Source organism: Syngnathus floridae, chromosome 10 (genome assembly GCF_059516105.1).
Source record: "Syngnathus floridae isolate MCC-2025c chromosome 10, RoL_Sflo_1.0, whole genome shotgun sequence".
NCBI classification, from domain to species: Eukaryota; Metazoa; Chordata; class Actinopteri; order Syngnathiformes; family Syngnathidae; genus Syngnathus; species Syngnathus floridae.
This window is the reverse complement of record NC_142422.1, coordinates 5286966-5314903: the sequence shown is the minus strand read 5'-3', so window position 1 is coordinate 5314903 and position 27938 is coordinate 5286966. Positions and strand designations below refer to the sequence as shown.

The 27938-nt window shown below is 40.6% G+C and overlaps 4 protein-coding genes and 1 long non-coding RNA gene across 7 annotated transcripts in view; 2 read left to right on the top strand and 3 right to left on the bottom strand.

The window, feature by feature from the left end:
• Positions 1–66: 66 nt before the first annotated feature.
• On the bottom strand, positions 67–14333 carry rapgef5b (Rap guanine nucleotide exchange factor (GEF) 5b). Its single transcript, XM_088388448.1, has 18 exons — positions 14096–14333; positions 10748–10878; positions 10096–10196; positions 7534–7612; positions 7321–7465; positions 7156–7253; positions 5116–5146; positions 4961–5039; positions 4020–4169; positions 3608–3705; positions 3047–3169; positions 2768–2946; positions 2240–2330; positions 2100–2150; positions 1830–1917; positions 1694–1758; positions 1567–1621; positions 67–1490 (listed from the first exon to the last, which is right to left on the bottom strand). Exons 1-18 carry the CDS (start codon positions 14273–14275, stop codon positions 1372–1374), a joined length of 1863 nt encoding a protein of 620 aa, XP_088244574.1. The 5' UTR covers positions 14276–14333; the 3' UTR covers positions 67–1371.
• LOC148392084 (uncharacterized) lies at positions 9096–25681 on the top strand. The gene is made up of 8 exons (XR_015861135.1): positions 9096–9195; positions 14204–14361; positions 17381–17504; positions 17593–17706; positions 19056–19484; positions 20583–20667; positions 20751–20878; positions 24942–25681. It is a non-coding gene; the product is annotated as an uncharacterized LOC148392084 (long non-coding RNA).
• On the bottom strand, positions 16711–20863 carry LOC148392085 (ferroportin). The gene is given in 8 exon segments (XM_088388452.1): positions 16711–17807; positions 18285–18959; positions 19025–19338; positions 19340–19479; positions 19638–19753; positions 20037–20196; positions 20617–20684; positions 20761–20863. Coding segments are annotated over 8 exon segments (1836 nt in total). The 3' UTR covers positions 16711–17547.
• On the bottom strand, positions 22069–26737 carry slc6a19b (solute carrier family 6 member 19b). Its single transcript, XM_088388451.1, has 12 exons — positions 26370–26737; positions 24974–25114; positions 24771–24908; positions 24528–24709; positions 24187–24297; positions 23868–23980; positions 23666–23794; positions 23430–23586; positions 23156–23360; positions 22915–23074; positions 22681–22843; positions 22069–22604 (listed from the first exon to the last, which is right to left on the bottom strand). Exons 1-12 carry the CDS (start codon positions 26566–26568, stop codon positions 22416–22418), a joined length of 1887 nt encoding a protein of 628 aa, XP_088244577.1. The 5' UTR covers positions 26569–26737; the 3' UTR covers positions 22069–22415.
• fhod3b (formin homology 2 domain containing 3b) overlaps positions 26142–27938 on the top strand; it is a 63161-nt gene continuing 61364 nt past the window's right edge. Inside the window, exons 1-3 of one of the 3 annotated variants that reach the window (XM_088388443.1) lie at positions 26142–26667; positions 27342–27440; positions 27513–27841. In XM_088388443.1, the coding sequence (XP_088244569.1) occupies positions 27677–27841 (165 nt within the window). In that variant the 5' untranslated portion in view covers positions 26142–26667; positions 27342–27440; positions 27513–27676. Of the gene's footprint in view, positions 26668–27341; positions 27842–27938 lie in introns of those variants that run through there. The other 2 variants (XM_088388442.1, XM_088388444.1) reach the window with 2 other exon arrangements.

Below are 27938 nucleotides of genomic sequence, written 5' to 3'. Positions count from 1 at the left end.
ACCGGTCAAAAAAGTCTAACTGAATAAATTGAGACGATCGAAATAAATTATTCTGAAACAAATAAATAGGATATGCACAAACATTCTTTTATGAATACAGTACAAATACAAAAAAATATGCATTGTGTAACAGTCATGACTGAAAATATACAAATAAATGGAATATAATATACATTCTACCGAGTCTGAACTCAAGATACATCTAGGGCAGCAGCAATGAGTTGTTTGAAGTTAGGAAATGTATTTTTCTTTCATGACTTCTCACTAAATATACGCAGAACCTCTTGAAATTCATTTTCACATTTTCCCCTAAAGAGACCGTTAATATCACCTCTATCTTCTCCCTACAGCACAACACTATACATGTAAACGAGACTAGATGGTCAACTGTGGCTTCGTAGCACTCCGAAGACAACGATGCACTTTTATATTGCAGTCTGAAGAAAGAATTCTGAGTGAGTACAATATGCAAATGAGTTTGTCTGCTGCTTAATTATACTGATTGTCCACAGCATTTATTTAAATGTTATTTGTATTTGTTTTTTAATGGTACTAATGAACTTGACTTTTCACCCACACATTGTTACATTAACGTTCTGCACTAATACCATAAACTGTTTGTCCTTACCTAAGCACAAAGACTAATAACTTGGAGTAGGATTTTTAATTTACCGACAAGGCTTGAACGTTCTTCTTGTAGCTATGACTGCAGTTCTTCAACCATCAAAACCAACTGCAGATTTTTTTTTGTACTCACATAACAAAATACATCTTTACTAAAATACTCTTAATTTGTCATCATCATTCTGCCATCATAATAAATTATAGTAGCTAGCTGTCTGCTAAATAATTGCTTTTTAGGAGGCAATTAAAAATGAGCTGTTGCTTTTGTTTGAATAGAAGAACCTTCTTATCAGGACCTGTCTTGTCTCGTTGGCTAAACAAGTGTGTGCTTTGAGAAATCATCAGGAAATTGTCCAGTTTTGCATCATTGCTTCAAAAGTTAATATTATTCATCTATTTTTGTTAGCAAAGCTGCAGTTATCCTGTGTTATCTCATGTCAAATGTGCCTTAAGTCGCTTCAAAAACCTCAAAGATCCGTTTGCCAAATGCTGCCACCTGCTAGACATGAGAGTAACAGCAACAGTTTTGACTTCTGCAAGTTGGCTGCAGATAAATAATATGTTATGTCTGAATGGATGAACCTTTACAAATAGACTCGGTAACAAAAACAACACTTGTCTTTGTCTCCTGTGTCAGACGAGTGTTTCCTGATTGACTAGCTCTCTCTTGTGGTCGTCCGGCTGTGTGACCTCAGATTGCTGACATGGTCCTGAGTGTTTGAAAAAGGCTACGGTAAGTCTTTGCTTTCAAGTCCGAGGCTCCAGCCTGTGCGACAGTTCAAACAGGGTCTGCTGATTGTCGATGATGTGAAGGTTATCCATGTAAGCGCGCACGTCTGAGTTGCTCTTTGGGCTCATGCCATTTCCTGCAGGAGTGAAAGAGGAGAACATTTTTCTTCATCATGTCATTGCCACAGGTTGGCACAAAATGGGAGTACTGACCCAAATGATCTTTCTGACACTGTCTGATGAGGCGGACCGTGTCTGCTATCATGTGCTGGTGAAGAAATCAGCGTGTCAGAAATCAGTGTGATTTGAAAGTTAACGTCGTGTCCCTTCCGTGACTTACCAGCTTTTCGAAGTTTACCAGATTATCATGGAAAGTCTTGTTGCCTTCATGGATGAACGTAATATCTACAAGAGAGAGAGCGAGGTGTCGTCTCAGTATCTTGAGACACCTTCCGTGTTGATAATGATGGTGGTACCTTTAAGTAGCAGAGGAAGAAAGGGAATCTTTGGCGCCTTCATCTTCTTGAACATGTCCCTGTAGGCTTTATGGTTCAGCGAGGGATCCTATGAAGACATTTTCAAAACAGAAATGTGGGATGTGCATGCACATGGGTGCTTCTGTTTTTCATCCTATTGTCAGTGAAACACTCAATTAATTTTTCATACTGTATGGTGCATCTAAAAACAAGTATTGTACTGAAACTAACTTTTCTGCACTTGTGTAGAGTAGACATTGTTTTACTTACTGTGATGCTCTCCAGCTCAGAAAAGAGCTTTTTGAATTTCCCAGGAATTTTCTGAGGGAATAAAAATGACATTACATGCATTACAAAATTGCCAAGAAGAGAAAGAAATAATATGGATATTATTCATTTGTGATTTCTACCTCCCACGTCTGACTGAGGCGGCTGACAGCAGCAGTGTTCAGGCCCATTATAATTGCAAAGAAACAGTGAAGATTCCGCTGTGTTTTGCAGCTGCCAAATGATATACAGTGCACAATTAGTGGTCAGAGCAAACATGGTTATGCAGTATATTAATAAACCACTAGAGGGCAGCATTACCACAACTACGTATGCCAGATACAGCTTGCACTTTTTCACATTTGGCCTACATTTGTTCAACAGCAGAGATCAGGTGGGACATTGTGGGCTTTAGATGTATAAATTAAAAGTTAAAATATTAAATACAATATATATTTAACAATGGTATGTACATCAATTGATACCTAATAAAATACTTCCAACTTCCTTTCCCCTGAAGTAGGGCATCCCCCCACCCCCCTGTCTTTGGAAGGTGTCTATTTGAGGAACAATGTTCATTTAAGTAGATAATACATTCCGTAATTAATTGGTTCATTTATTAGCCTGGAGGTCATTATTTGAGGAAATACAATGATTAGACGGATGCTTACTGGGCAGCTATCTTGATGAACTTCTTGATGAGCTGTACTCTTTGGCAGAGGGCAGTGCACACCAGCACTTCAGTCATCACCCATAATTGGATCTCATTAAAGCGCTGAAGTAGCAATTCTAGCGCCGCCGTGTGGTTTCCATTGGTATGACGTCTGAAGGTGAAGTAGATCAGCTCTTGCTGCAAGAAACGGTAACACAGCCCATGAATGAGGCAGGATGAGGTCGCAAGGGATATTTCTAGACAACCCTAGCAAATTATGTCAGGTTCTGGTACAAACCTCGTGAATGGAGTCAAACATGGCCCAGTCAATGTTGCTGAATGCTACAGCAACATCCCATGTGTTTAAACTAAGCATATGGGCAGTCCTTTGTTGCAGTTTTGAGTTTTCTGTGAACGGGTTCTGAGGAGGGATGCAAAAAAAAAAACATTTTGCACTAGTCTTGAGACATACTGTACTGGATGTACCAAACACCTAATAAATTATTTACACCTTAGTTCATGGCTTAATTTGGGTCATTTACCATTTTAGATAATTCTATGCTTCAGTGTTAGAATATTCCTACCAATACAACCTTAGTCTGAAGAGAGTATATTAGAACACTTTTTTTTTTTAAATTTTCATAATGATTTAAAAGCGCTGGGGGCTGGAAAAAAAATAATATTGATAGTAATTATCAAATTCAACTCGTTGTGTAGCAAAATGCAATTTGAAGGGAAAAAATGCTGTACTAGTTAATTATTTATTCATTTGGTAAAATCTAGCGCATTTGAATTATTTTTCAAGATGGTTCAGCCATATTTGTATTGTGAGATGACTGATGACCGATGTTCTCCCTACCAGGACTTCACCCAGATCCTTTCTGCAAACATGCAGCCTTCCCACTGGCTGCAGGGAAGGGGAGAAAAGTGTGTCATGAGGCTGCAGAAGGAGTCTGCCTACAGGAAAGGAAAAAAATGGATATCACAAGCGGCAGACATCAGCCAAGCTCTGTCAAGCCGTGTACAAGAGGTAGGACCCCTACTTGGAGGAAGATAGACACTGACTTAACTGTTTATTGATCGACTGTAGAACAATTTGGCACCTCATGCTTGGCTCCAATATATGGCAAAGCATGTATAAAATCAAATTTCCCCTTTTAATAGGCTAATGGACAATTATTGCACATAATATACACAATAGTAAATAGTCACAATTTTGATACAAGTATTGTACTGGATTGGAAGACAATGAAGTATTATGTTGTGTTTACCTCCAGTATATGTGACGGCCACCAGCGCCAGTTCATTCTGGGAAACACCCATTCTCTCAGCCACTATTTGTAGCAAGTCCTGAGCCACAGCTCCAGGATGGGCCCTCATGCTCAGGTAGGAGTCCATTGTGATGTAAACATGACAAGGTACTGCAAAGATGGAGTGTTTTGACAAGGTAAAAATAAATGAATGAATTAATTAAAATTAAAAAATTAGATGGATGGATAAAAACAAAATAAATAGATAAATAAACAAACTCATGGTTATTTGTAGGTTGGACTTGCAGACTACATTGATCACTCTTTGTTTGCTAACAACTTGGCAAACATAAAATTCAGGCAGATGAGAGAAGCAATACAAAATTGCTCAACAGGTATGTTTATTACGTCTTTTTTTTTTAATTGGTTGTAAATTCCAAAAGATAGTACGTCAAAAAATAGTACATCAACCTTTAACCTGATATATTTTGTCTTAAGTTTTGGGTATAAAAGATACGACAACCATAGATCTACCCAAACACAAAATAAATGTATTAGTTTATTTTCCTTGCCATAATTTCTGTGTTCTACTTACTTGAGACCAAATGTCATATTGATATTCTGCCTTTTTTCTCATCAGTGTTCTACCACTTGCAATCTTTCTCACTCACATCCCAGGGACTGCACGCTGTTTTGTGTTTTTTAGTTTTCAAACACAGTAGTTGTCACGATCACTAAATTAGCACTTCCCTTGAGAGGCTTCCTGACAGCACAACATGCTGTAGCGACCTGCGTTTGCATTGTTGTTCGCACCCGGATCATAACTCAGGAATGTGCATGCCTAACTGTCACGTTCACTCCCCGCGAGAATTCCCATTGTGCTGCTTCTGCTGAGGATCATGCCTCATCAGAACCGTTTTAAGGAACAACCTACGATGTAAGGAATGCGTGTGTCTTTTTACCTTGCTTGGTCTGTCTGTGCGTGGCTTTGGACAGGACTCCGTTCTCTTTCAGGCTTAATTGGTGGAATAGCGCTTTGCTCTGGAAGAAGGGAAATAAAACACTGAGAGTCCATTTTCTAGAGAATGGCCCATTTAGTTACATCATCTTCACTCACCTTTCTTTGAGGTGAATATTCCTCCACCGTGCTGAGAAAGAAAGAAAAAAGAATAGATAAATAATAATCTCCAACTAACATGGACCCAAAATTATTATTATATAGCCCGTGAAGTGGAGCTTGTTTATTTTCCCACTGTCTAATCAAAGTCTATGTGTGTTGTGGGTTCACTTCATTATTTCAAGTCCATGTCAAGAAGGTGAAAGCAATTTTTTTTTTCCCCTCCAAGACCTTTTTATTTATTCACCCTCTTCTCCACAGTTAGTCCTGATGGATGGCTACGCGAGCTGGCCCTGTCTATTAGGGTCCTTTGCATCACAATAGGCATGTTGGCACAAAGCCGATCCTGAGGGACCTACTGGCCGGACAGCAGCTGTCCTTGGCCTCATGAAAATATATGATCAAAATATAAATTTGAATCATAAGGAAGCCTTATGAAAGAATTAGGGAGAAGTAACGAGGTTAAGTTACTTAGCTTTGAGGAGCGCACGGAAAAGCTTAGTCTGCGTTCTGCAGCACAAAGCAGCCAATTTTGCGCTCCCAATGGGCCTCATTGTAAAAAGGCCATAAATAGTAGAGTATGTCACTTAGTGCCACCCACACAAAGTGTACTGGTTGTGGTGGGTCTCCCTCTCTGGATGTAAGCGAGAATGAGTCACTGGCAGAAAAAAAAAAAGCAGCAGCAGCATCAAGCGAGACCATTTGCACTGGATCCTAATGGGCAGGCGGACAGAGACTCCCCAGGGAGACTCTGATTGGAGGCTGCGGTCCGGGGATGGGATTAGGAGAAGCAGTCACACATGGCAAAGTGTTTGTCAGCTGGGGGATTGTCACCTTCACCAAGGAGGTTGTGTTTGTTTGGTACTGAGCAGGATATAGCGAAACTACTAAACCAATTTCTCCAAACTAGTGCAGAATACAGTAATTGCCAATGTTCTTTCACGAGAGAGCAGAAAATATAATCAACCAAATTGAATTGGGTTGAACAGATCCACATTTCAGACCATGTGTAAAAAATTATTATAAATATTATGATTATCCCAGCAAACATACAATCTTCTGTGACATTTGTGCTTGGTGGTAGCAGTGATTTTTGTTTTATTATTTATTTATTTATTTATTTATTTATTTATTTATTTATTATTTTATTTATTTATTTATTTAAATGTTATTTATTTAGTTATTTTGTTATTTATTAATTGATTCATTCATTCATTCATTTAGTTATTTTTAAATTGCCGCTATGTTCGGTTATTTTTAAATTGCCGCTATGTAAAAAAACCTGTTCATTGGCTCAATGTAGGTTGAGAGTGTAAAACACACATTAGTGTGTGTATGTGTGTGTGTGCACGTTTGTAAATCTGTTTTTCTTTGAACAGCTCCGAATAATTTGATGAACCTGCAGCTTGTTCCTCGCACATTTTCATGCAACGAAATGAGACGTAGCAATGAGCCACCGCCGCTTCCATTGAAGATGAGCTCGCTCGTTATCTCGGAAGGACAGAAAGTGTGCCAAAATGTGGCTATTAAAATTGCAGCCTCGCTTGGGTAACTTCCTGCGCTGCACGCCCTGGGGCGTCCTTCGCTTAACGTAGTAACATCAAAAAGCTTCATCACCAAAAACTATTGCCAAAATGTCTCTCAAAATTGATGTTTGCACTTTGCTGCATTATTAACGAATTTCTCAACTGGAATGTTTTGTATGACACGAAGCTTCAACGTTGCCATGTTCTTCCTTCTCGTCAAGGTACATAAACCTGTCATTCACCCGTCAGCTCGTTTTTATTTTATTCCCTTGATTTATGGATATTCAGCATAAAGGGCTCCCTGACTTTCATATTTTCATGCACAAAAGCCCAGAACACTGCATTTCCTTGCCAGCCTCTAAAAGAACGCATTCATGAGAGAAGAAGAAGCTTTTCCTTTGTGTGATGTGCTTTCCTCTCAGTCCTGCAATCTTTCATAGTTGTACTTGCCTTAGCAGATCATTTTTGATATCGTTTGTAACTCATTTGATAATCATCTGATCATGTTACTCACTGCCTCCGGTGCAACTGGTAGAGCTTCTGCAGCTCCCTCAAATCCTTCTGCAAGCCGGGGTGCTCGTAAAGGTCATCTAGCATGTAGCGGTACAAAGTCTGAAAGAAAAAGTCTCTCTTCATTAGACATCTTTTTTTTTTTTTGGTGTCAACCTTTGTCCTCTACCTTCATGAACACCTTGACATGCTCGTCCTCTCTCAGAAAGTCCCTGCAGAGAAGTAGCCACTGTGACACCACGTGCGCCACTTTCTGTTTCCTCTCCACAATCTCCTTTGTGTCCTCTTTCGATCGGCAGCGCTTGCAGCAATAAGTAAGGATAGGTTAAGGCTTCAAGTGTTCATGTTAAACTTGTTAACGTTGTTTTTTATTGAAGGATATTGTCCCAGAAGAGCTTGACATAAATCACCAGTTGACATAAACACTGGATAGGTCAGAAGAAAGTCATCCAAAAGTGTGTCTGTTGACAGAAACGCATCATTAGAACGCAATTGGACATTTTTCAGTGCTACTGAAGCATTTAAAGTACATATCGCTGCCAGTATGACTCATTTATGAAATGGAGTTATTTCAAAGGAGAGCAACATGAGAGACATTTCAGTGAGGATGCTGGAAGTCCGTCGAGCTTCTGATGATGGCTTCCCTCAGCCCCGGTGAGGATTCTCCTTCTTCTATTTAGCTTAGCGAGTCCAAACAAGCCCGAGTATAGCTTTATCTTCAATGGCACACACAATAACCATCTCAGCCTGTAAATGTGCTGATAAGCCAGTCACGTTAATGTGTAGGTTGACTCGAAAACCATGATGGAGTTTGACTGATCGTGCGACAGAAAGGCGTTTTTTTTGGTATTGTTTTTTTTTTTTTTCATTATTTTATTTTATTTTCTTTCAAAATCGTACAGCAATGTGGAAAAATATTAAATGTATGATCGATTAAATTAAACCAAGCCAAGGACTTTTTGTTCTTTTTTTTATTTTCACAAAATCGTTCAGCAATGAGGAAAAATGTGAAATGCATTTGGATTGTTGTGGTTTTTAAGTCCTAATTTTTATCCTGCTTTGATTGTGTACTCCAACTTTAAACGTGGAGTCACACCATGACTAATATAATAAAGCATCACACAATTACTGATCCGCTATTTCAATCATTCGTGGAATCAATTAGGCTGACAATCCTTTTTCTGTTTCAATACGTACACATACAATTGATTATCACAGCCTTCATATTAAGCATGTTAATGCGTCACTCATCAACTTCAGCTGTCAACAAGCAGCCATTCTCCATGTGGGAAAAACATCAAATCTTCTTAGCTGGATCATCTTGAGTTTTTGAACACAAAATGTTCTTTTCAAGATACGTCTGTGTGCAGCGTGCATCTAAAATATGAAAAAAAAATCATGCTGTGCTGCTGGCAGAGGATCAATTCCTGACTCCTTCACAATCTCTCTGTGATTATTAGCCTCATATATACGGAGATCTTGCAAAAGGCAACGTCAGAGCCTTTAAAGTAAGAAGTCTTTTGTGTTTTACTCGCAATTCAAAGGATTATATTGAATATTATGTGTATTTTGACTCCTCACATTCTGATGATTAGACGTGAGACAATTTGATGAAAGGGGAAAGTTCACCTACAACGTTACAGGTTGCAAGAATTTACTGAGAATTGCCGAATTCCTCTACAACAAGGGCATCAAACTTATCTTTGTCATGGGCCGCATTGTTCAAATGGTTTCAAAAGATGGATGGTAATAAATAATTGCTAGCAATATCTCCATTTTAACAAAGTGAAAACAATTTGTAATTTTAGTAATGACACAAAGTCAATGCAAAATTTGTATTCGCGGCCACATAAAATGATGTGACGGGTCATATCTGGCCCCCGTACCTTAGGTTTGACACCTATGACATCAATTGCTGCCTCATTACTTTTTTTTTTTTACTGTAGGTGTGTGGCTCTTTGACCTTGGGACCTCACCCCGCATTTTCTCATTTCATGGTGGACACATCTGGATCATTACTCAACACAGACCAGTGAACTTAAAGGTCGGTGTCTTTTTTTTGTCAATACATGTGCATGGTGTGTTGCTGTTTGTTGATTTTTGCACCAGCAATTGGCTTACAACAAATCCCATGAGACAGCATTGAGATCAATTTCGTTCACTTCCTCATCGGAATGAGTAATGATTCCTCATTGAGGAGCTTTCCTTGTAACAGACCAAATGTGACCACTACCATTTACCAGGAATCAAAGTATGTAAATCTCTCACTCTCTCTCCCGCGTCTCCCTTATTCACTATTTCTCTTCCGAGCTTCAGCAACAGAGTTTCCTCTGCCTTGGCAACAGTGTCACATTATTATTAGAGTACCTGGTGAAGCGAAGCAGCTGCATTTGTTGACAGTGTGTTGTAAAGATATGCTTGCGTGCTGACTGTATGAAAAAGCTTATTCCCCAAATTGCACATTGATTGCCTTTGATTAGAGGATATTAAAAAAAAAAACAATGGTGACATCCAAGGGTGAGCAGGACCTGAAACTCAGCTATTTGCTGTTTTTTTTTTCTCAAGAGAAAGTTTCTTGCCCTTGTGCCATCTTGTGGCATCTTGGTGTTAACTGAGGAGCTTCATGTAGATTTTTGTTGTATTGTGGCATCCATTGGCTGTATCAGTATAAGACTTTTAGGGAGCTATCAAGTGCTCACATACTTGTGCTTTTTGCACCAGCCGGGCGACACTATATCCTAATATGCATATTTTTGGAAACCTACAAAATGTCCTTGCCGAGATTAGAACCCAGAACTTTTGACTGTGAGTCTTGCAAATTCTTACACGCAATAATGACATCACAGACACATAAGGTTAACTATGCATTTTTAAATACTCAGATATGTTCTCTAAAGAGGAACCCAAACAAAAACAGAAGTGTGGGGGGGGGTTAACCACCGACCTGAGTCTTTGCCCTGTGTGATCAGCTGGTCCTCTTCCAGCTTCAGGTCATTCAGCAGGTGTTCCAGGATTTTCTCCGGAGTCCCTGACACCACCGTGTACCTGTCAGACACCACAGAGTCAGAGGACGAGTCCTCATCCATGGAGGACAGCGAGCGACCGCTGCTCCACTCCTCCTCGCCTTCCGTGCCCTCGTCGTCAATGTAACGGAAGTAGGGCACGTCAAATGTGGGCAGAGTGGACGGCTCTACCCGGCCGGTACTGTTGCTGCTGCTGCCGCCGGTCCCCTCCTCTGACCCTTCCTCATCTTCGTCCTCATCCTCCTCCTGCTCCACTAAGGCGGCGTGCAGCAGCAGCATCTCATCCCGCAGCAGGCTCATCCTTGCCCTCACGCCGGCAATGTTACCGTGGTTACTGTTGCATGCCCCCTTTATGCTGCCATCCAGAGTCCTGTGCCCCGCTCTACCCACTAATAGTCCAAACAAGTCCCTCTCCCCGAACGACTTGAACGGGAAGGCTCACAGTTTCATTCTGTTCAGATCCGTGTATCACGGTCCTATATGAGCAGTTGTCAGAGTAATCCAGGGAGAATGACAAGAGGCGGAGAAAGCATCAGTGAGAGAGGCAGGCAGAGATTTGTGGAGTGGCTTTACCTCCGGTTCCCCGCCACCGCCGCCTCCTCCCGCTTGCCTCCTCCCCTCGTTGATTGTGACGCCATCCTCCGGAGGACCAGAACGCAGCAGCCCTGCTCCTGCACGCGCACTGCCTCGTCACTTTGGACAGGCTGGACATGAGAGATGGAGAGAGGGAGGGATTGTATTATCACCAAGGCGACTCCCACTCCCCCCCGCCCTTCTTCAAGCAACACAAATCACCACTGATTTCCATCACAATGCTGTGTCAAAGCCTGCACTGTAAATGAAGCACAATTTCCACTGATCATTATTCAGGCTGTATCAGTAGGAGCCCATTCACAAATTAACATAAGTGGCTCATACATATTTTAATTAGTGATTCCTGATGTCGCCGCTATTAAATTATGACTGGTGCCTTCGGGGTCTGCTGTCTCCTACCTGTCTATATGATTTCAGATCTAGATTTGTCATGACAAGTCACCCAATCTGCTATAAATCTGAAGCAGGAAAGGTCACCCCCTGTTCTATCTTTAAATCTCATTCAGGGAGACAGGCAGGTCCTCTTTTTGTACAGCTAACGAGACAGTGTGGGTGGCAAAGGCGCACAAACTCCAACATTGCAATTAGTTACACAGAGATAATGTATACAACAATTATCAGTGTGTTGTGCCAAAAAAATTATCTGTCTGGGGAAGACGTAGTTTAAAAAGGAACATTGCATTTTTTGGCTTATGATTCAACGACTGGAGCTGCTTTTTACAAACATTAGATCAGGAATCAAATTTAGAGCATATTTTGTTTTAATGGTGTTCATATAATATAAATAAAAAAAGATTGAAAATGTAATGATAACACAAAATTCCCGTTGTTTGACAGCAATATCTGTATATTACTTTTTCTACTGAGAATGCTTGTGTGTTACATTACACCTTCACACAACACTGATTTTAGGGTGGGGGGAAAAAAAAAAAACGTCCAACCTGACAGCCAGACTGGGGCTTTGGGCTGGTGCGTTTTTTTCACGTTGTAGCAGTGCCACTTGATTGACAGCTGACAATTGAATACCATGCCCCGGTTTCAGAACGACAAAGCACGACAATTTTTGCAATTCTGCCTCATTTTATCAAGTTGGTGATTCAAATTCATTAGGCTCAGTAACAGCACTTCTTTGTGGTGTGTTAAATTTATTTTCACTTAAATACCTCAGATATACTGCCTCTTTTCAAAACATTACTTGTGAGGCACATTGCCATGGTAACAGACCCAAGTCAACTGATGTGCTGCATACAAACCCCAAATGTCTTTTTGTTGTTCGAGCTTGTGCGAAGATTATAAACCACTTGACAAAAGGCAGGTTTGGAAGGATCACAGATATTGGCCATAATGAGGATTTCACTGTATGGTGCACGCACACGCATCCTACACTGGTCCAAAGCCCCGCCTCCCCTCACCCGTCAGTCAGTGCTGCACTTGTCTCTGTTGATGCAATTAGCTGTGCAGACACCCTGGTAGTGGATCCTTTTTTTTTTTTAGTTGGCCTAATTGCCTTTTGCACAGAAGCGTTCAAGCATTGCTTCAAGACACATTAACATTGTTACCGCAACATATAAATATAGCAAGTGCAAGTCTTGAGCTCCCTTTGTTTTCATCCATAAGTAAAAGGATTTTTTCATCTGCTCTCAAAGCAACTTGATCACTATTAAGTGAGTTTGCCAGCATTGCTCCGCTCAATATGCAAACAAACCTTTCCTCACAATGAAATATTGATCCGACTCTCATGCTGCGGCTACTACGACACTCACTGAGCCATGTGGTTAACTCAGTAAAACAAGAATCAGTTCTCTGGAGTCCAGACCTTGACGTGAGCCCAACACTCGTCTCGCTCTGAAGTCTCCCCAAAATGGACTTATTAGAGTAAACAGATTTTTTTTTAGAGCCATGTGATTTTTCAATGTTTTATTGTTTCTCCCTTCCAGATGCATTCCGTTGTCTTAGGGACCCTGTCTGCTTCGTGATGCTAGCAAGGAACACTCAAAAGCTATCTGGAAGATGTCAGTCTTGACACGGCTCAGATTTGGTCCAAACTCAAACACCAGTTTGAAAAAAAAAAAAGCATTTGATGTTGATTTGGTTCCTTGCTGAAGCCTCTGATCAAATCACCAGTGTGCACGCTATGCAAAATATTTGCACATGAATTTGCCAAGAGGAGCAATTCCAAGTAGCCATATCCATCAAAATGACATTGGGAAATAAGACTAAACAAGATTGAAAGTGATTGCATAACAGTCAGAGTGCATTGGACTGCCAAAGTCATGCATTTGCCATCTGGGAACTCTAAGCTCTTTGATGCCCATATTTAGATATGTATATGAGTCACATGGCTGGTATGTGCACAACATCATTGGATTACAGTCAACTACCGCATTTCCTAGATAATCTCTATATTTCCCATGTCAAGTATTAACTAAGATCTGCTATGATGGACATGCTGTAAATATATGTATAGTACATTGGTGCACTTTCTATTATTGAGACTCTATTTTTTTGTGCATGTCATTACGTAGAGATTAGTAAAGGCATTGTGCAGACAAATTGTCTTTCTGTTGAATAACCGCAGATAAAGAGATTTAGTGTTTGGAGAAAAGGTCGAGGACCTGACAAAGTGGACTCCACCCTGAAGCCACATAATGTCCCCGCTTGGTGGTCTGGCCAACTTGCGTCAATGCTTCCTGCCATTGTGGCATAGTCGAATTAGCGTAATCATTCAGACAGCAGGAAGTTGAGCGCGCCATGATTTCGACCAATCAGTGGCCATTTTGATATTACATGATGTCATCCGGTGTTGTTTGCCAACTCTGGTGTGTTTTCAGAAATATTTTGAAATTTATTTAATGGACTAAGCCAACACAAAAATAACAAAATGATCAAATCTGAGCATACCCCAAAAGTATATATATTTTTTAAATTGACTTTTTATGATTATCACCTTTATAGACAACCAGAATGGATTTACAAGATATGATTCGAGTGGATGGTGTAATGAGGAAAAAAAAAGTTTTGTATTTACCGCACAACCAGCTCAAACGGCAGATTTTTGTGATGTAAAAAATTGAGATCGAGATCATTTCAAAATTCTTTCCACCTGCCACCTCCAAATGAATTGAGTACATTTGCTGTACATTGGTCTTGTGAACTAACATATAAGAATATCAAAGAGTATCATTACAAATTGTACTCAAGAGCCAACTTTATAAATACCAAAATTGTACTGATGACATAATTCACATTGAGAGCAGCAGCAGGCATTCAAATTCGACATCAACATAATTGAGTTACCAAAGTTTCTCACTGTTCTGTGTCACTCACCTCATTTGTCCTCTCTGGGCCCTTGCTGTGATTCTGCAAGAAGCGGCAACCATCCTTGGCCAGTCTCTGGACCATCTCTAATCTGGACAGTTCTTCCTTATCATGCAGGATGCACATGCTGCTCGGTTGTAGCGAAGGGGACACGGAGAACATGTACTTCAGACCGCAGTCCCACGACATCACTGGGATAGCGAGGACAACTGGCGCCCGGGAGCTGACTTGCAAAGACTCGGTTGTCACTGAAAGCAAAATCCCAGAGAGTCCAGGTGCGTGCGTACAAAAGCAATGACGCGCTCTCGTCTCGTCCTTCCCTTGCCTTTCACTACCGGAGGGGGGGAGTTGGGAACAGGGCAGGTTCAGGAAACATCTGGCTAGCCAAACACACCCAAAAAGGAAGTTGGAGAATCCCTTGAATGCAGGAGAGTCTGGATTCAGGATTGGGCAGGGTGCTTTGTATTGGAAGGTCAAACACTTGTTCAGTCAAGCACACAATACAATAAGCAAATTCCCATGTAGGATGTTGTTAAATTATAAAGAACCATTTTTACTACTCTTGAGATAAGGTTACAAAATAATCTCTGGACAGGGTGCTTATCAGAGAAGGATGATTATTCGCGAATTAATATATATTTATTTTAATTTATATTATTTATATTTGTATAATTTCCCACATCAAAATAAATTTGTTCAATTTTAAATAATGATGTCTCTGAATAAGGCAAAAGAAATTAAAACTTTTTAAAAATAAAATAATCAACAGATGAATCGATTATTAGAATTATAGATGCTTGCAGCCGTATTCCATGCTGTATTATATTCTTATAAAGGGCATAATAGTGATTTAATTTGATTCATTTGCTGGAAAGATCATTGAAACTTGCTCTTTGCTCATTGTTTTTAGGGTTACTGTGAGATTAAAGGAATGACCAAGGGCATTCATTTTTCCCATATGACCATTTTATCTATTAGAGTCCTATTGATTTGTCTGCAGTCAGCAGCAAACGCTTGACTGGGTCCTTGCAAGGCCATTCCGTCATACTGGCGTCTTAAATGTGCTGACTCATGGAAGTGACAAATGAAAAAGGGCCCAGGATTTCAGTTGCTCTGCTTCTTTGACATCTTTCCCCTTTTAGTTGTTTAGAATGATCAGGTACTATATAAATCTATGAAGAGTTCTGACGGCCTGAGGAAAGAAGCTTTCCCTCAGTCTCCAGGTCGTGGCCCTGCAGGAGTCGAGGCATTTGTCAGAGGGGAGTTGACTAAAACAGTCTGTTGTTGAGGTAGCCAACATCTTTGATGATTTTCTTGGCTCTGGATTTGCACCTTCTGGTGTCCTGGTTCAACTGTAAATATTTCCCTTTCAACTGTCCAGTCCACATACAGTATAGTTTAAAAGTTTGAGGTCACTTAGAAATGTCCTTATTTATTTTATTTTTTTTAAATAATATTTTTTCAATGAGGATAACATTGAACTAATCAGGAATACACTCTATACATTATTGATTTGGTAAATGACTAGTTGCAAAAAAAATAATAATAATGCAATATCTCCATAGGTGTGTAAAGGCCCATTTCCAGCATCCATTGTGTTTGCTAATTGTGTTAAAAGGCTAACGAATGATTAGGAAAAACTTTGAAAACGCTTGCGGCAAACACGAAATTGCCTGGGTGACCCCAAACCTTTGAACGATAGTATAATTGCCTTTTTTTCCTTTTATGAACTAAATAATTAATAACCAGTTGCAGGCTCAGTTATGTAATATGACTTGTTACGATCTAGTGGGCATTTGGCTCAAGAGGTGTGACGAGATAGTGCCTCAAGGTGACAAAGGATGTGATCGACTTTGAATACTAAAAGCAGTGTAGCCTACTATTTGTTCTTACATGCACTTTTTCTAGTTTCTCAGTCAGGCAAATGCAGCCTTGAGTGTGCTACCACTGACCCAGTTTCTAAAGCAAACGAATTTTAAAGTGAGAATGCCCTAAAGTCAAACGTGTTCATGTGTGCAAGGTAATCAGGGAATAGCATGAAAAACATTGGGGTGGCTGTAGGCCTGCAGCAGAAGGAGAAGGAAGTGATGAAAGCTTATTTTGCTTGTTGCACTTTTTCATTCCTATCCAAATACAGTATTTGAACCCTGTTTTGCAGTTTAGATGATGATAAATTATGGACATCATTCTGTATCATTTCTGATGTCCTTTCTTTCACGCTTAAGCCCAACTGCTTAAAAATTAGTACAAAACATTGCGCAATCATACAAAAAATAGAAATTGACAAAAAAGCAGCTAAAGATGTATGAGCCTTTTTTTAATTTATTTTTTCTGATGACCCAACAGAAGGGTGCTTGTAATGCCAAAAAGGAAAAAAAAGAGTCTAACAATAAAACATGAATTGGAACATGCTCACGATTTAAGCCGTACTGGGTCTCCATGGTGTTCCATTCCAACTCTGTTGTTATAGCCATCATGTCAAGACAAATGTCCTTTTTAAAATTCTTTATTATGTATTTAGTCTTATCATATCAGTCTATAATGAACAGTGACAACACGCGATATGTAGAGGTCACAGGAAAATGATACAAATATATTGCAGAGGTGGTGCTGGTTGTGGGATGTACACGAAGGCCATATAAAAACATTGAGTGGCAGAAAATAATCCCCAAGGCGTATACGGCCAACTGTGTTCTTTGTCGCAGTGAGGTCATGGTCGGTTCATTTGAAGTGTGGTTGAACACTGTCAATAGAAGTGACACTGTTGATTTGAAACATTTTGAAAAATAATTATTTTAAATACACAAGCCATTGTAGGTGTTGTGTTTTTTGTTGATTCCTGCACAGCAAAATAAATCAGGTAAAAAATCCATTAAAAAGGCAGCTGCCTTTCTTACTTTTATTTCACATGATCTCATGCGTGATTCCCTTTATTTTCCTTTATTGGAAATCCTGGAATATTTCCAAGTGGGTGGATCAGTACCGTCTGTATAACGAATGTCTTTCTTTTCAATGCATCAGTGTTTTCCTCACAACAGCAGTTCTTTTGTACGTGCAGGTTAAAAAAAAAAAAAAAAGTCACTATCCATCCACTTTCATAGCGGAAGCCTTAAAAGCTTCATTGCAGTAATCCTATGGGGTTTACAAACGCATAGAGGCTCGTTGTAAATTCCACTAGGACATCTCCCCTGGAGGTTTCATTGCTGCATTTATAGCGGCCATTCATATTCATGATACAGTGTTGCTCCCATTCTATTGCACCTGAGTTCTGGTTTGCTGCTTTAACACATGCAGGCCCTGCAGGGAGGAAGCAGCTGAGGTGAGACAAACTCTGGCTGTGGTGTGCTGAAATGAACGGCTAAGTCACGGAACAGGAGGGAGACATTCATCGCACGTAGTCAGAGCGGACTCAGAGCTGGTAAAGCATCTCATGCTTGCATTTGTGGCCTTTGTCTCCCCTTTTAAGTGGCCTGGCGACGTTTTCTCTTGGCTTTGTGCGCATACAGGAAATACATAGTGTGTCCAGTGGTGATGAAAAGCACAGAAATGAGAACTAGGATGCCGAAATGCTGCGGCTGTGGAGCGGAGATGACCATTATGAAGTGCAGCAGGTCCATCAGGTAATTCATAGAGCTCTGCACCCCATTTACAACACCTCGCTCGGACTCACAGATGTTCTCCTGCAACAGCTGGGTGACTGTCAGGTCAAAGGACCACAAACCTGGAACACAAGTGACACCAGGGCTTGAAAATATTGCCAATGTGTGCATCATAACGACCACTCGTACAATAATATCCCAAACTATATATCAAATATTCTTATGTGCTAGTTGAGACTGACTAAACAGCGCCTCTGCTGGTTGAAGCCAAGTAATGCAGGCTTTTTTTGAATTAACGTTCTGACAGAGGCAAGTTAATTGTGACCTGTGGTCAGTTTGGATCAAATTGGTAGCTATTGCCACATCCTCAGAACTGCTTTTGTTTTTTAGAGCACAAGATCATAAAAAAAAAAAAAAAAAGCTTTCTTATCATGTTGCTATTCAGTGCAATTCAGAGATTTTTTGCATTTAACCAGAAGGTCTGGCAGACAGATTGAGTATTGATTGTGACATTTAACAAGAAGGAAAACAATATGTTCAACGGTGGATGTACCCCGTAAAATTAAATGCCGAGTGTTGTTTAAACCGTGCCCGCTCACCGATGCGTGCCGTGATGACCCCCATGAACAAGAAGATGATGGAGATGTAAGACTCCGGCGCGTTACCGGAGGGCACGTTGTCAAAAAGCACAGTGTTGTTGGTCCAGTGGATGGAGGAGCGGTCAGGCAAAAGTGGTTGATTGCTGCCTCCCCTCAGCGGAGACGTATGTTTTTGTCTTTGACTCGCCATCTCTCCAAGCTCCGAGGAGGAGTTTGAGGTAAAGTAGGGCATGAGCAAGCTAAGATCCATGGGACTGCCGGGGGCAAAGACGGAGCAAACACACAAGAGCAAGCAGCCCAGGTGGAGGCAGCTGGAGATGATGCCAGTGTTGATCAGACCGTACGTCTTCCTCAGTCTCGTAAACATGACGGTGCCCATCAGCCCAGTGATGGCCGACACGCCCATCAGCAAACTGAGGAGGGAGCCGCTTATGCCTTGAGTGTAGGCGTAGCCGGTGGTGATGCAATCAAAGCCCAGTACGGTGGTGTAGAGGAACGCCAGGCCCATTCCCGCCAGGAAGACCGGCTGCTGATAGTAAGACCTCCATCCGTCCTTGCAGGTGCTCACCAGCCAGCGGAACCTCCGGAAGCACAGTGGGAGATTGGTGATTTCTTTCAGGTGAAGGCTCGCATCGCTGTTACTTTCTGTCAGAGGATGAACCACTTGACCTTCACCTGTTGACAAATATGAAGTCAGTCCGAGAAAAGGCAGTTAAAATATACCGACATTTTTCTCATACCTTGCGTTCCTCTCTGGTCCATCCCTTGCAGATTGGCTTGGTCCACCTCCACCGTCGGTGGTTTGATAGAAAGAGCGGGCACGATGCGGTACACCCGCGACAAGAAGAAGAACTCCACAATGAGAGAGACGAGGTTCCATCCCAGGATGAAGCCACAACCAACTACGTTGGAGGCTAGGGTCATGACCTGCCCCACCGCCAGCGGTGCCAGGATGTTGGTCACCTGATCTATCCGTCTCATGGTGGCATTCATTCCTTTTGTCAGAATCGACGAGGCTGAGGTTAATGCGTGCCCACCACGACTGTATGCGAGAGCGAGTCGTCTTACCGGCCAGGTGGCCTCGGTTGTAACCGGTGATGACAATGATCCAGTCCCTCTGGATGGCGATGGTCAGCGCGGTGCTTGCGAGGTTTGCCACATCTGCCAGGACGATCACCACCGTATAACAAACCACCTTGTGTAAGTTTTGCGATGCAACATGTTATTATGGAAGCACAGAAGGATTGCAGCAACAAGCTCACAGCACAGAGGGAAACAACAACAACAGCAATAATCACAGCCATTATCCCGTTATTGAATATGAGTGAGTGAATGGACGCCGGGTGTACTCACAGTAAGCCAGCCGTCCCAGATCTGCTCAATCCTTTGCTTATATGAGAAGACCAACATGAGCACAATGCTACAAATTGTCACTGAGATGTTCTGGATGAAAAGAGACGCATGTGCAACTGAAAAGAGACAAAAAAAGGCAACGCTCAGAGCCTGGATGATATTTTCATTTACAAATCTTAACCTGAACCAGATGTAGGTGGCTTTGAACCGCCGGTTTTGAGTGAATAAATCAAATCAGGAAGTGATTTACACTTGAGACGCCGGAAGGGGAATGCAATTTACCACATAGCGGGACGGCACAGCCTTGAGATTGAGATGCGCTGATTTATCATCCGCTTGTCTGATGCACAGTAATGCATGGTAAAATTTTCAGGGGTGTGTGAAATTGCTGCCGCATACCTTTATTCCTGGGATTGCGGTCAACCCAGTCCCCGATCAAAGCTCCCAGCAGGAGCACCGAGCCGGCCACCACCAAGCCGAACACTGCAGTCAACAGCAAGTTACGTCCATACAGCTCAATCAGGAACACAGAGATGGCAAAGTGCCACATTCGGTCACCCTGATTAACACAACACAAATGAGCGTCATTACGTTTCAAGAAGCAGTCTTAGCTTCAGTCACATAAAAAGAGAATATGTGAGTTTACAAGGATGCTTATAAGAGAATGTAATCAAAGTATTTGCTAACCAAAACAGCAGCACCTACCAACACACTCAAAACTGATAGTAAAAAGTTCCTTGCCCATTAAGATGATCGAGCATTTTACGGTATTTGCTAACCAAAACCGCAGCACCCACTTAAAACTGATAGTAAAAAGTTCCTTGCCCATTAAATTGATCGAGCGTTAAGTGGAGTCAGCATCTTCTAATGACAATTAGCGTACTACCATCTTATGTCCTCGCTCCACAGTGTATTGTCTGTGTTTTGTTCCATGTGTGTTTGTAGGGGGGGGCGTGTGTATGCAGGAGATGATTCTTACCCACATTGACAACGCTCCACTGACATAGATGAGGAACTTGGGACCCTTGAGGTAGATAAGCGCTGAACCTTATAAGAAATGCATAAAAATGTATATATTTGAGTCTGGCCAATATATTTCATTTGTCTTCAAAGATGAGTTCACCTGGTATGCTCCTGGCTTTTTTGGCTCTCGCATTTCTGATGTCGTCAGGCTCCAACTCGACCACAACGCCGCCACATTGGGAGGACTCGGCTCGCTGAGACATTGCCTGTGTAAGACGGTAATCTCTTTTGATAAATTATTTGACATTAGCCCGAGGAAGTCGTACCGGAAAGTCACTAAATGTGCACATTCTTTTTTTAATATCAGGTCGTATTTCTGTTGCTCTACGTATTGTGTCATCTAATAGTTCCTATACATCACATTGGAAAGCAGGAAACATTTTTTTTTCTTTTTACAAACAGAACTCAGTCATACAACATGATTATAATTGCTCTTGAACAAATGCGGCCTAAAAAAGTCAAATGTAGGTGAGTCACCTTGTTTCCGGTCTTACACTTGATCCTTGTTGCTGTTTCTTGACGATGCGTGTTGTGCCATGTATCCTACATTGGGATGTTTGTCTTTCCTGAGAGCTGGAATTCAAGCTGTAGTAGTCTGAAAGGCTTAATAGCATCCCGGTGCTCAAGTGCACCATTGTATGAAAGTGCCAGAAAAGCAGAACAGGCAGTGGCACAACAAAAGCAGCCAGCATATTCCACAGCACGTGACAACGAGGGGAGCACAATGTCACCGTCCGCCCACTTCCCAAAAAGGACAACTGTGTGACTGCTCCAACTCATGTGGATGCACACACACATATCAAATTGTATGTTAAGTTGTCACACCTAGTGAGTGCCAACTGTGTCACCACAATCACATTGTTATAAATCTGATTTATTTTGATTGACGTGTTAAACAGTCCCGACTATGCCTCAACGGTATTTCTTATTTCAAACGACTTTAATAAGATTCTTTCTCTCCCTGGAGGCTAAATTCGATGTTTGATAAAATAATAGTAGTTCACCAGTGAGCTCTTCTCATTTTTTTTTCTGTGCATCAAAGATATACTGTTATACATTCATGTCTTCATTAATTAATGAGAGGCTTCTCTTTTCCTTCATTTATTATTCAGCTAAATCGTTAATTTATACCACGAGGAGTAATACAGAGTCAAGTGAGCAATCGCTGCAGGGTGCAGGGTTTAAGATGATCCAGTTCCATTATAACAGGAATGTATTCCTTGCAATAATTAATCAAATGACTTTTAAATTAAAAATGTTATTATGCATTCATTTTGGATGAAGCAATCTATTGTGTAATGTAACATAACATTGCATGAGTATATTCATTAAATGATAACAAAGTACTATAAGTAGTGTTAACCTAAAAAAATGTGAATATAAAACTGCAACAAAATGTGGACAAAGGTTTATTACATACATTTAATACAATACAATTAAAAACATCACATCCTGGTAGTAAAGGATTTAACTTTTTTTATACAAGTACATAAACAAGATAAGATTAACGATTGCTGAATTACAAAAAAATAAAGAACAGTAAGGTCAAACTGCAACATATTTATTGTACTGTATTCACACGCCTCAAAAATACTTTACACTTAACAAATCTTTGTACTGCCCCCTCCTGGACAAATAGCTATAACATTATAAAGCTCAACTAGTTGTACAATATACACATTGACAGATCAACTCACAACGCTGGAAGTAATAGGGGTCTATTTTTTTTTTTTAAATGGATTCCATCAAAGACTATCATGCAAGCGGTAATTTGGGCTCGTCATTCATTTCAGTGGAGAATTGTGACCTCTTTGTCATCTTTGCCCTTAAACATTGAAAGATGGCAATGAGAGGTATGGCAAGACTGGGAATGCCTGCCAGGACGAAGATGGCCACATAAACCCATGAAGGATACGACTTCTCCTCCAGAGTTGGGAATTTTTCCTGAAAACAGATTATAATGAGTTAGATTAAGATATCCTTATTCAAAATTTTTCCAGACACATATTGATACACATACATATTCCGGATTCCAGGCTTTGTAAGAGATCTTTTTTGAAACTTCAGTGATGAAGTAAAAGATTACGATAAAGATCATGATGAGCGGACTGATAAATCTCCATGTAGCCTGCCAAAAAATGTTAGGTCTGTGTCCAGTCATGAACTCGATGTCGTCATTGAACCTGAGCAGACAAACACAATGTTAAATACAGTAATAACTATTAAATGATTAAAATGAGACTATTTTAATTACCTGTCAATCCCATATATGTAAACAACTGCGAACATCTCACTAAATCCAATGACCAGAAGTGGGATTGATCCTCCATAAGTGTCAAATAAAGACAGCCAATAATTCCCTGAGCCTTGGACAAAAAGGAGGCCCACCAAGCAGCAGATCACACATATCACACCTAAGCAATAGCGAGAAAAAAAAGATTCTTAGTTCCAAAAAAATAACCAAGAATCCATCCATATTCATGTGTGTCAGCTACCGGTCACGGCTTCTTTGGGCCACTTTTTCGGAAAGACCTTAAGGTCTTGGAGTGGTACCACGACGCCTTCAATGTTCCCAAACATGGAGGACAGGCCGAGGCTGAAGAGCATGATGAAGAAGAGAACGGACCAAAGTGGAGAGAAGGGCATCTTGGTGATGGATTCCGTGAACACGATGAACGCCAAACCGGTTCCTTCGACCCCCTAAAATAAAAAACAGATACGATTTAGCAACAAGTTAAGAAGCTGCCATCTTCAAACTTGAATTCTTACCTCACTGAGGAACGTTTTTAAATCACAAATTCCCAGAGTCAGCCCTTGAATAACATCAGGATGCGTTGCATTGAGTTGCTGTAAAGCCTCCGTGTAGTTGCTCTCAATGATGTTTCCCTCAGGGAGGTCAAATGTGTTTAGCAGCATCAGAATGTTCCTAAAAAATAGACATGTGTAAAACAAGAGCTTTGGAGAAAGGACCAACGTGGACGTCAGAAAGTTTGAATAGCAAGCACTCATTAATGCAGGTGTCAAATTGTTGCGTCGCCCTAAATCCGATGACGGTGTAGATGACCGTAGCGGCAAACACCGACGTGATGCCGTTGATGATGGAGATGATCACCGCGTCCTGTTGGCAGTTGTTACTGAAAACACACACACATATGATGATAGGTCATTGTACATGCGTGGCTTTTCAAAACCGTGGAATGTACTTACTGCACCGAGTTGTAGCTGGAGAAGGATATGAGGCCCCCAAAAGCCAGAGAGAAGGAGTAGAAGACCTGAGCACCTGCGTTCATCCACGTTGAAGGGTTCGCCAACTCTGACAGCTGGAGATTGGAAGCAATGCATCATGAATATTTTTGGTTAATATCAGTGGGATTCTTGGAACCTGTCTGGAAGAATTTAAATTATTTGCAGTAAACTACACAAAGACGAAGGGATGCCCATATTGTGATAATATGCAGAAAAATTAGTTTTTTTACATATGGATTATTTTATGCATTATAGGCAGACTTAAATATGAAAAACGTACATCAGGTGTGAATAGAAATTTGAGTCCACTCAAAGACCCCTTCAGCGTCAATCCTCTGATCAGGAAGATGGTCAACACCACATACGGAAGAGTCGAAGTCACATATACAGCCTGCAAAAAAGAAATGTTTTGTTTAATTGGTTTTATTTTAAAAAGTCACACTAAAAATTAGAGAGAGATTAGATTAAACTAATTCAAATAAAATGTTCCAACTAAAAACAGAGGCTGAGATGTACCGAAGTCAAATTCCTTGTTTGGCATGCTCAAACATGGCCAATAAAATTCTTGAATCTTGAATCTGAATCTAAAAGTCCAATTTTCACATCGTATCTATGCAGTACCTTGCCAGTTGTCTCGATCCCCCGCACGATGCAGACGTAGAGCACAGACCAGGCACATATATGACTCAACAAGGTCCACCATTGGATGCCGCCATCATCCACAATACTCGTAGTTGTGTTCAGAGTCTCTCTGTACCAGAAATAGTCCACTGGGGAGCTCTTTGCGCACTCCGAAACCAAACCTGCAATCATGATATTGAAGTTGTTGTTTGTTTTTGTGCGTGCAAATATTTAATTGAATACCTGTTAAATTGTCATTCATCGGACAGTAGCTCCAAGGGAGAGGATCTTGAAATGAATTGAAGAAGTACCAAAGAATCCAAGCAATGATGGTGTTGTAGTATAAGCTGATGGTCAGCGAGACACACATGGAAGCGATACCTGCAAACTCATTTTTGTTTAATATCCCCGAAGGCCTCTTCGTACAACTTTTGAATGACGCTCACCGATGCCGGTCAAGTAAGGATGAATGGAGGACCACACTCCCAAACTGCCTCCCCTCAAACGCTGACCGATGGCAAACTCCAGATGCAGAAGCGGGATTCCCTCCAGAACCAGCAGGATTAGAAAGGGAATCATAAAAGCCCCTGCAGGGAAGAACACTTTTATCTTTATTTACATCCTGTCGTATAGAGATGATGATATGGAATGACTCAAGAGAGCACGTGCGCTTTTACAAGAATACCAGCCTTTGTACGGAATATAAAAAACATCTTATCTCACAGTGAGGGTATACATTTTGCTGATTCAGCAGCTTCATTTAACGCCTCTTGGGAAAATAATTTCAGTAAGATACATACTGCAATAACATGATATGGTTCTTTTTTTGTAAGTGCACTTCAGTTGAAAATTGTTATTTATTGCTCAAGGCATAGTTGAAATAATTTGATTGGGCTGTCTTTATTGGAAATTTGTTTTAAAGACCTCAGTCGTCAGAAAATATGATGCAATATAATGACGGAAAACGCAAACTAAAAACATTACATAACAAATTATATAGGTGTGTGAAAGTTCACTGGAGCTTGTTAAAGACCACAATTGTGATAAAATTGTTCATCCCTAGTACCTAAACTCAACCATCTCAATAAACTAGAATATAGTAGGGGAAAAAAAACATATTTTAGCTGCTCCATTTAGAAAGTAGATTCCCTACACGCAAAAGGAATTTCATCATTTTGTTAGATTTGACTCATTGCTTAATATAGGCTACTTGATAAATCAAGGTGATATGATTTTACAGAACATATTTATATATATATAATATATATACGTATATATATATATATATATATATATATATATATATATATATATATATATATATATATCTTTTTTAAATATGTTTTAGATAGAGAAATAGATAGATAGATAGATAGATAGATAGATAGATAGATAGATAGATAGATAGATAGATAGATAGATAGATAGATAGATAGATAGATAGATAGATAGATAGATAGATAGATAGATAGATAGATAGATAGATAGATAGATAGATAGATAGATAGATAGATAGATAGATAGATAGATAGATAGATTAGATAGATAGATAGATAGATAGAACATTTACTAATTTACTACGTAATTTACTTATTTTCACCGAGGACAACCATCATATGAAATATGTGACAGAAATTGTTGTCACATGTACTGTCTGCCATTGCCAAAAATTCCTCTAGAGTCTTTAAGGTTATAAATTGTACTAGTTCACATTTGAAAAAGTTCTCATGGGATTCATCTATCTATCATCTATCTATCACACAAAAAAAAAAACTATATTGTAGAGTTGAATATCTGCCTCAGTTTAGCAAGGCCAAGAAGCTCCTCCAAGTCCTCACTCACCTCCTCCATGACTCTGACACAAATAGGGGAAGCGCCAGACATTTCCAAGTCCTACACAGAATCCCACGCAGGTCAGCATATACTGTGCCTTGTTGTCCCATTTCTGCCTGTCTCCAGATCCCTCCTGCTCCAGCTTCTCTAGCTGCTGGTGTGACGGTATCCTGTCATCCAGGCCCAAGTTGGGGAGTGTGAGCTTCATGATCTATCTATGGCGGTGTGCTGTGTTGTCCTTGGGATATAAAGGATGAACTATATAGCGGATCTCTGTTACATATTGACAGAGAGAATGAAGCTGGAGGTGTGACATCTTATGTAGCCTACACATGAACCTTCAGGAGTGTCTTATCTGACAGTGACGGGCATTGCTCTTGTAAAAATTTATGAGGAAGTATTCTGCTTTCATAGTGTTTACTGAACACAGTGGCCTTCAAGGATTTGATAATCACTGTCTCAGCACTAATCATTACTGTTTTTATGTGTAGCATATATTATAAACCACTATTACCTAGGACCTATAAAAGTGAGAGGTAAGGGTAAATGAAATCTATTCAATGTACTTGCCTATCTGCTTGTCCATCTATTTATCTGCCTGTATCTCCGTCTTTCCATCTATCTGCTATGAACGTTACCAGTTTAGACCCAAATGCACGACTCACCACAATAAGAGAAATTATTTTATAAATTGAAAAAAAAAACAATAAACTCATCAATGCATAACTTTTTCATGCTTATTCTTATCATGTTTATCACCTATCGAGTTTGCCTTTACAGATAAAGACAGCCTTTTAGATTTATTAATAACTAATAAAATAAACTAATAAGAATCACATCTTAGTTTATGATGCAGTGTAGTTTTATTTAGACCATGCACAGTATATCTTGACTTGGGATGCGTTCACCAAAGTGTACTTTTCATCACGTCCGCTAGAGGACGCCACCATGCTCGTAACATGAGCTGTCCTCTGCTTCCAGTTTGTGCTTGGCGCATCGCTTTCCAAGAGCAAAGACCGAGAAGTGATCCCGATCGGCTCAGCGCTTCAGCACCACAACACAACTGGATGCCGCATAAGAGTAAGACGCAGCAAGCGAGTCAGAGACACAGCCCCGGATTTTGACTTCCTGACACCGGCTGTTTTTCCCCAGTTCCGGCTTGGTGCATGGTGTTTGCATGGAGGTGTCAGTGGGTGACTGTCCCGCATGGAGACGCTCCGATTAGGATAAGAAGAATCAGCAGCGGTGGAACCTGCACCGGAGGCTCTATCGGGAGGCGTCCGCTCTTTTGACCCCCATTGCATGGAGGACACACCATGGCGACGTTTGTGTGCAGGGTGCAGTTCTTAGATGATACTGATCCATTCAATAGCACCAACTTCCCGGAGCCCAGCAGACCTCCAGTGTACACATTCAGGGAAGATATTCCACTCATCAATCAGATAGCTGGAGTGCACAGGCTGCTAAGAGCCCCACATAAGGTATGCATTGTTGACATGCTCCTTAATGCTTAACCTGCTCCTTCACACATGCGCATTAATAATTGGCCCCTGGGGTTGCTACCAACAAATACATAGA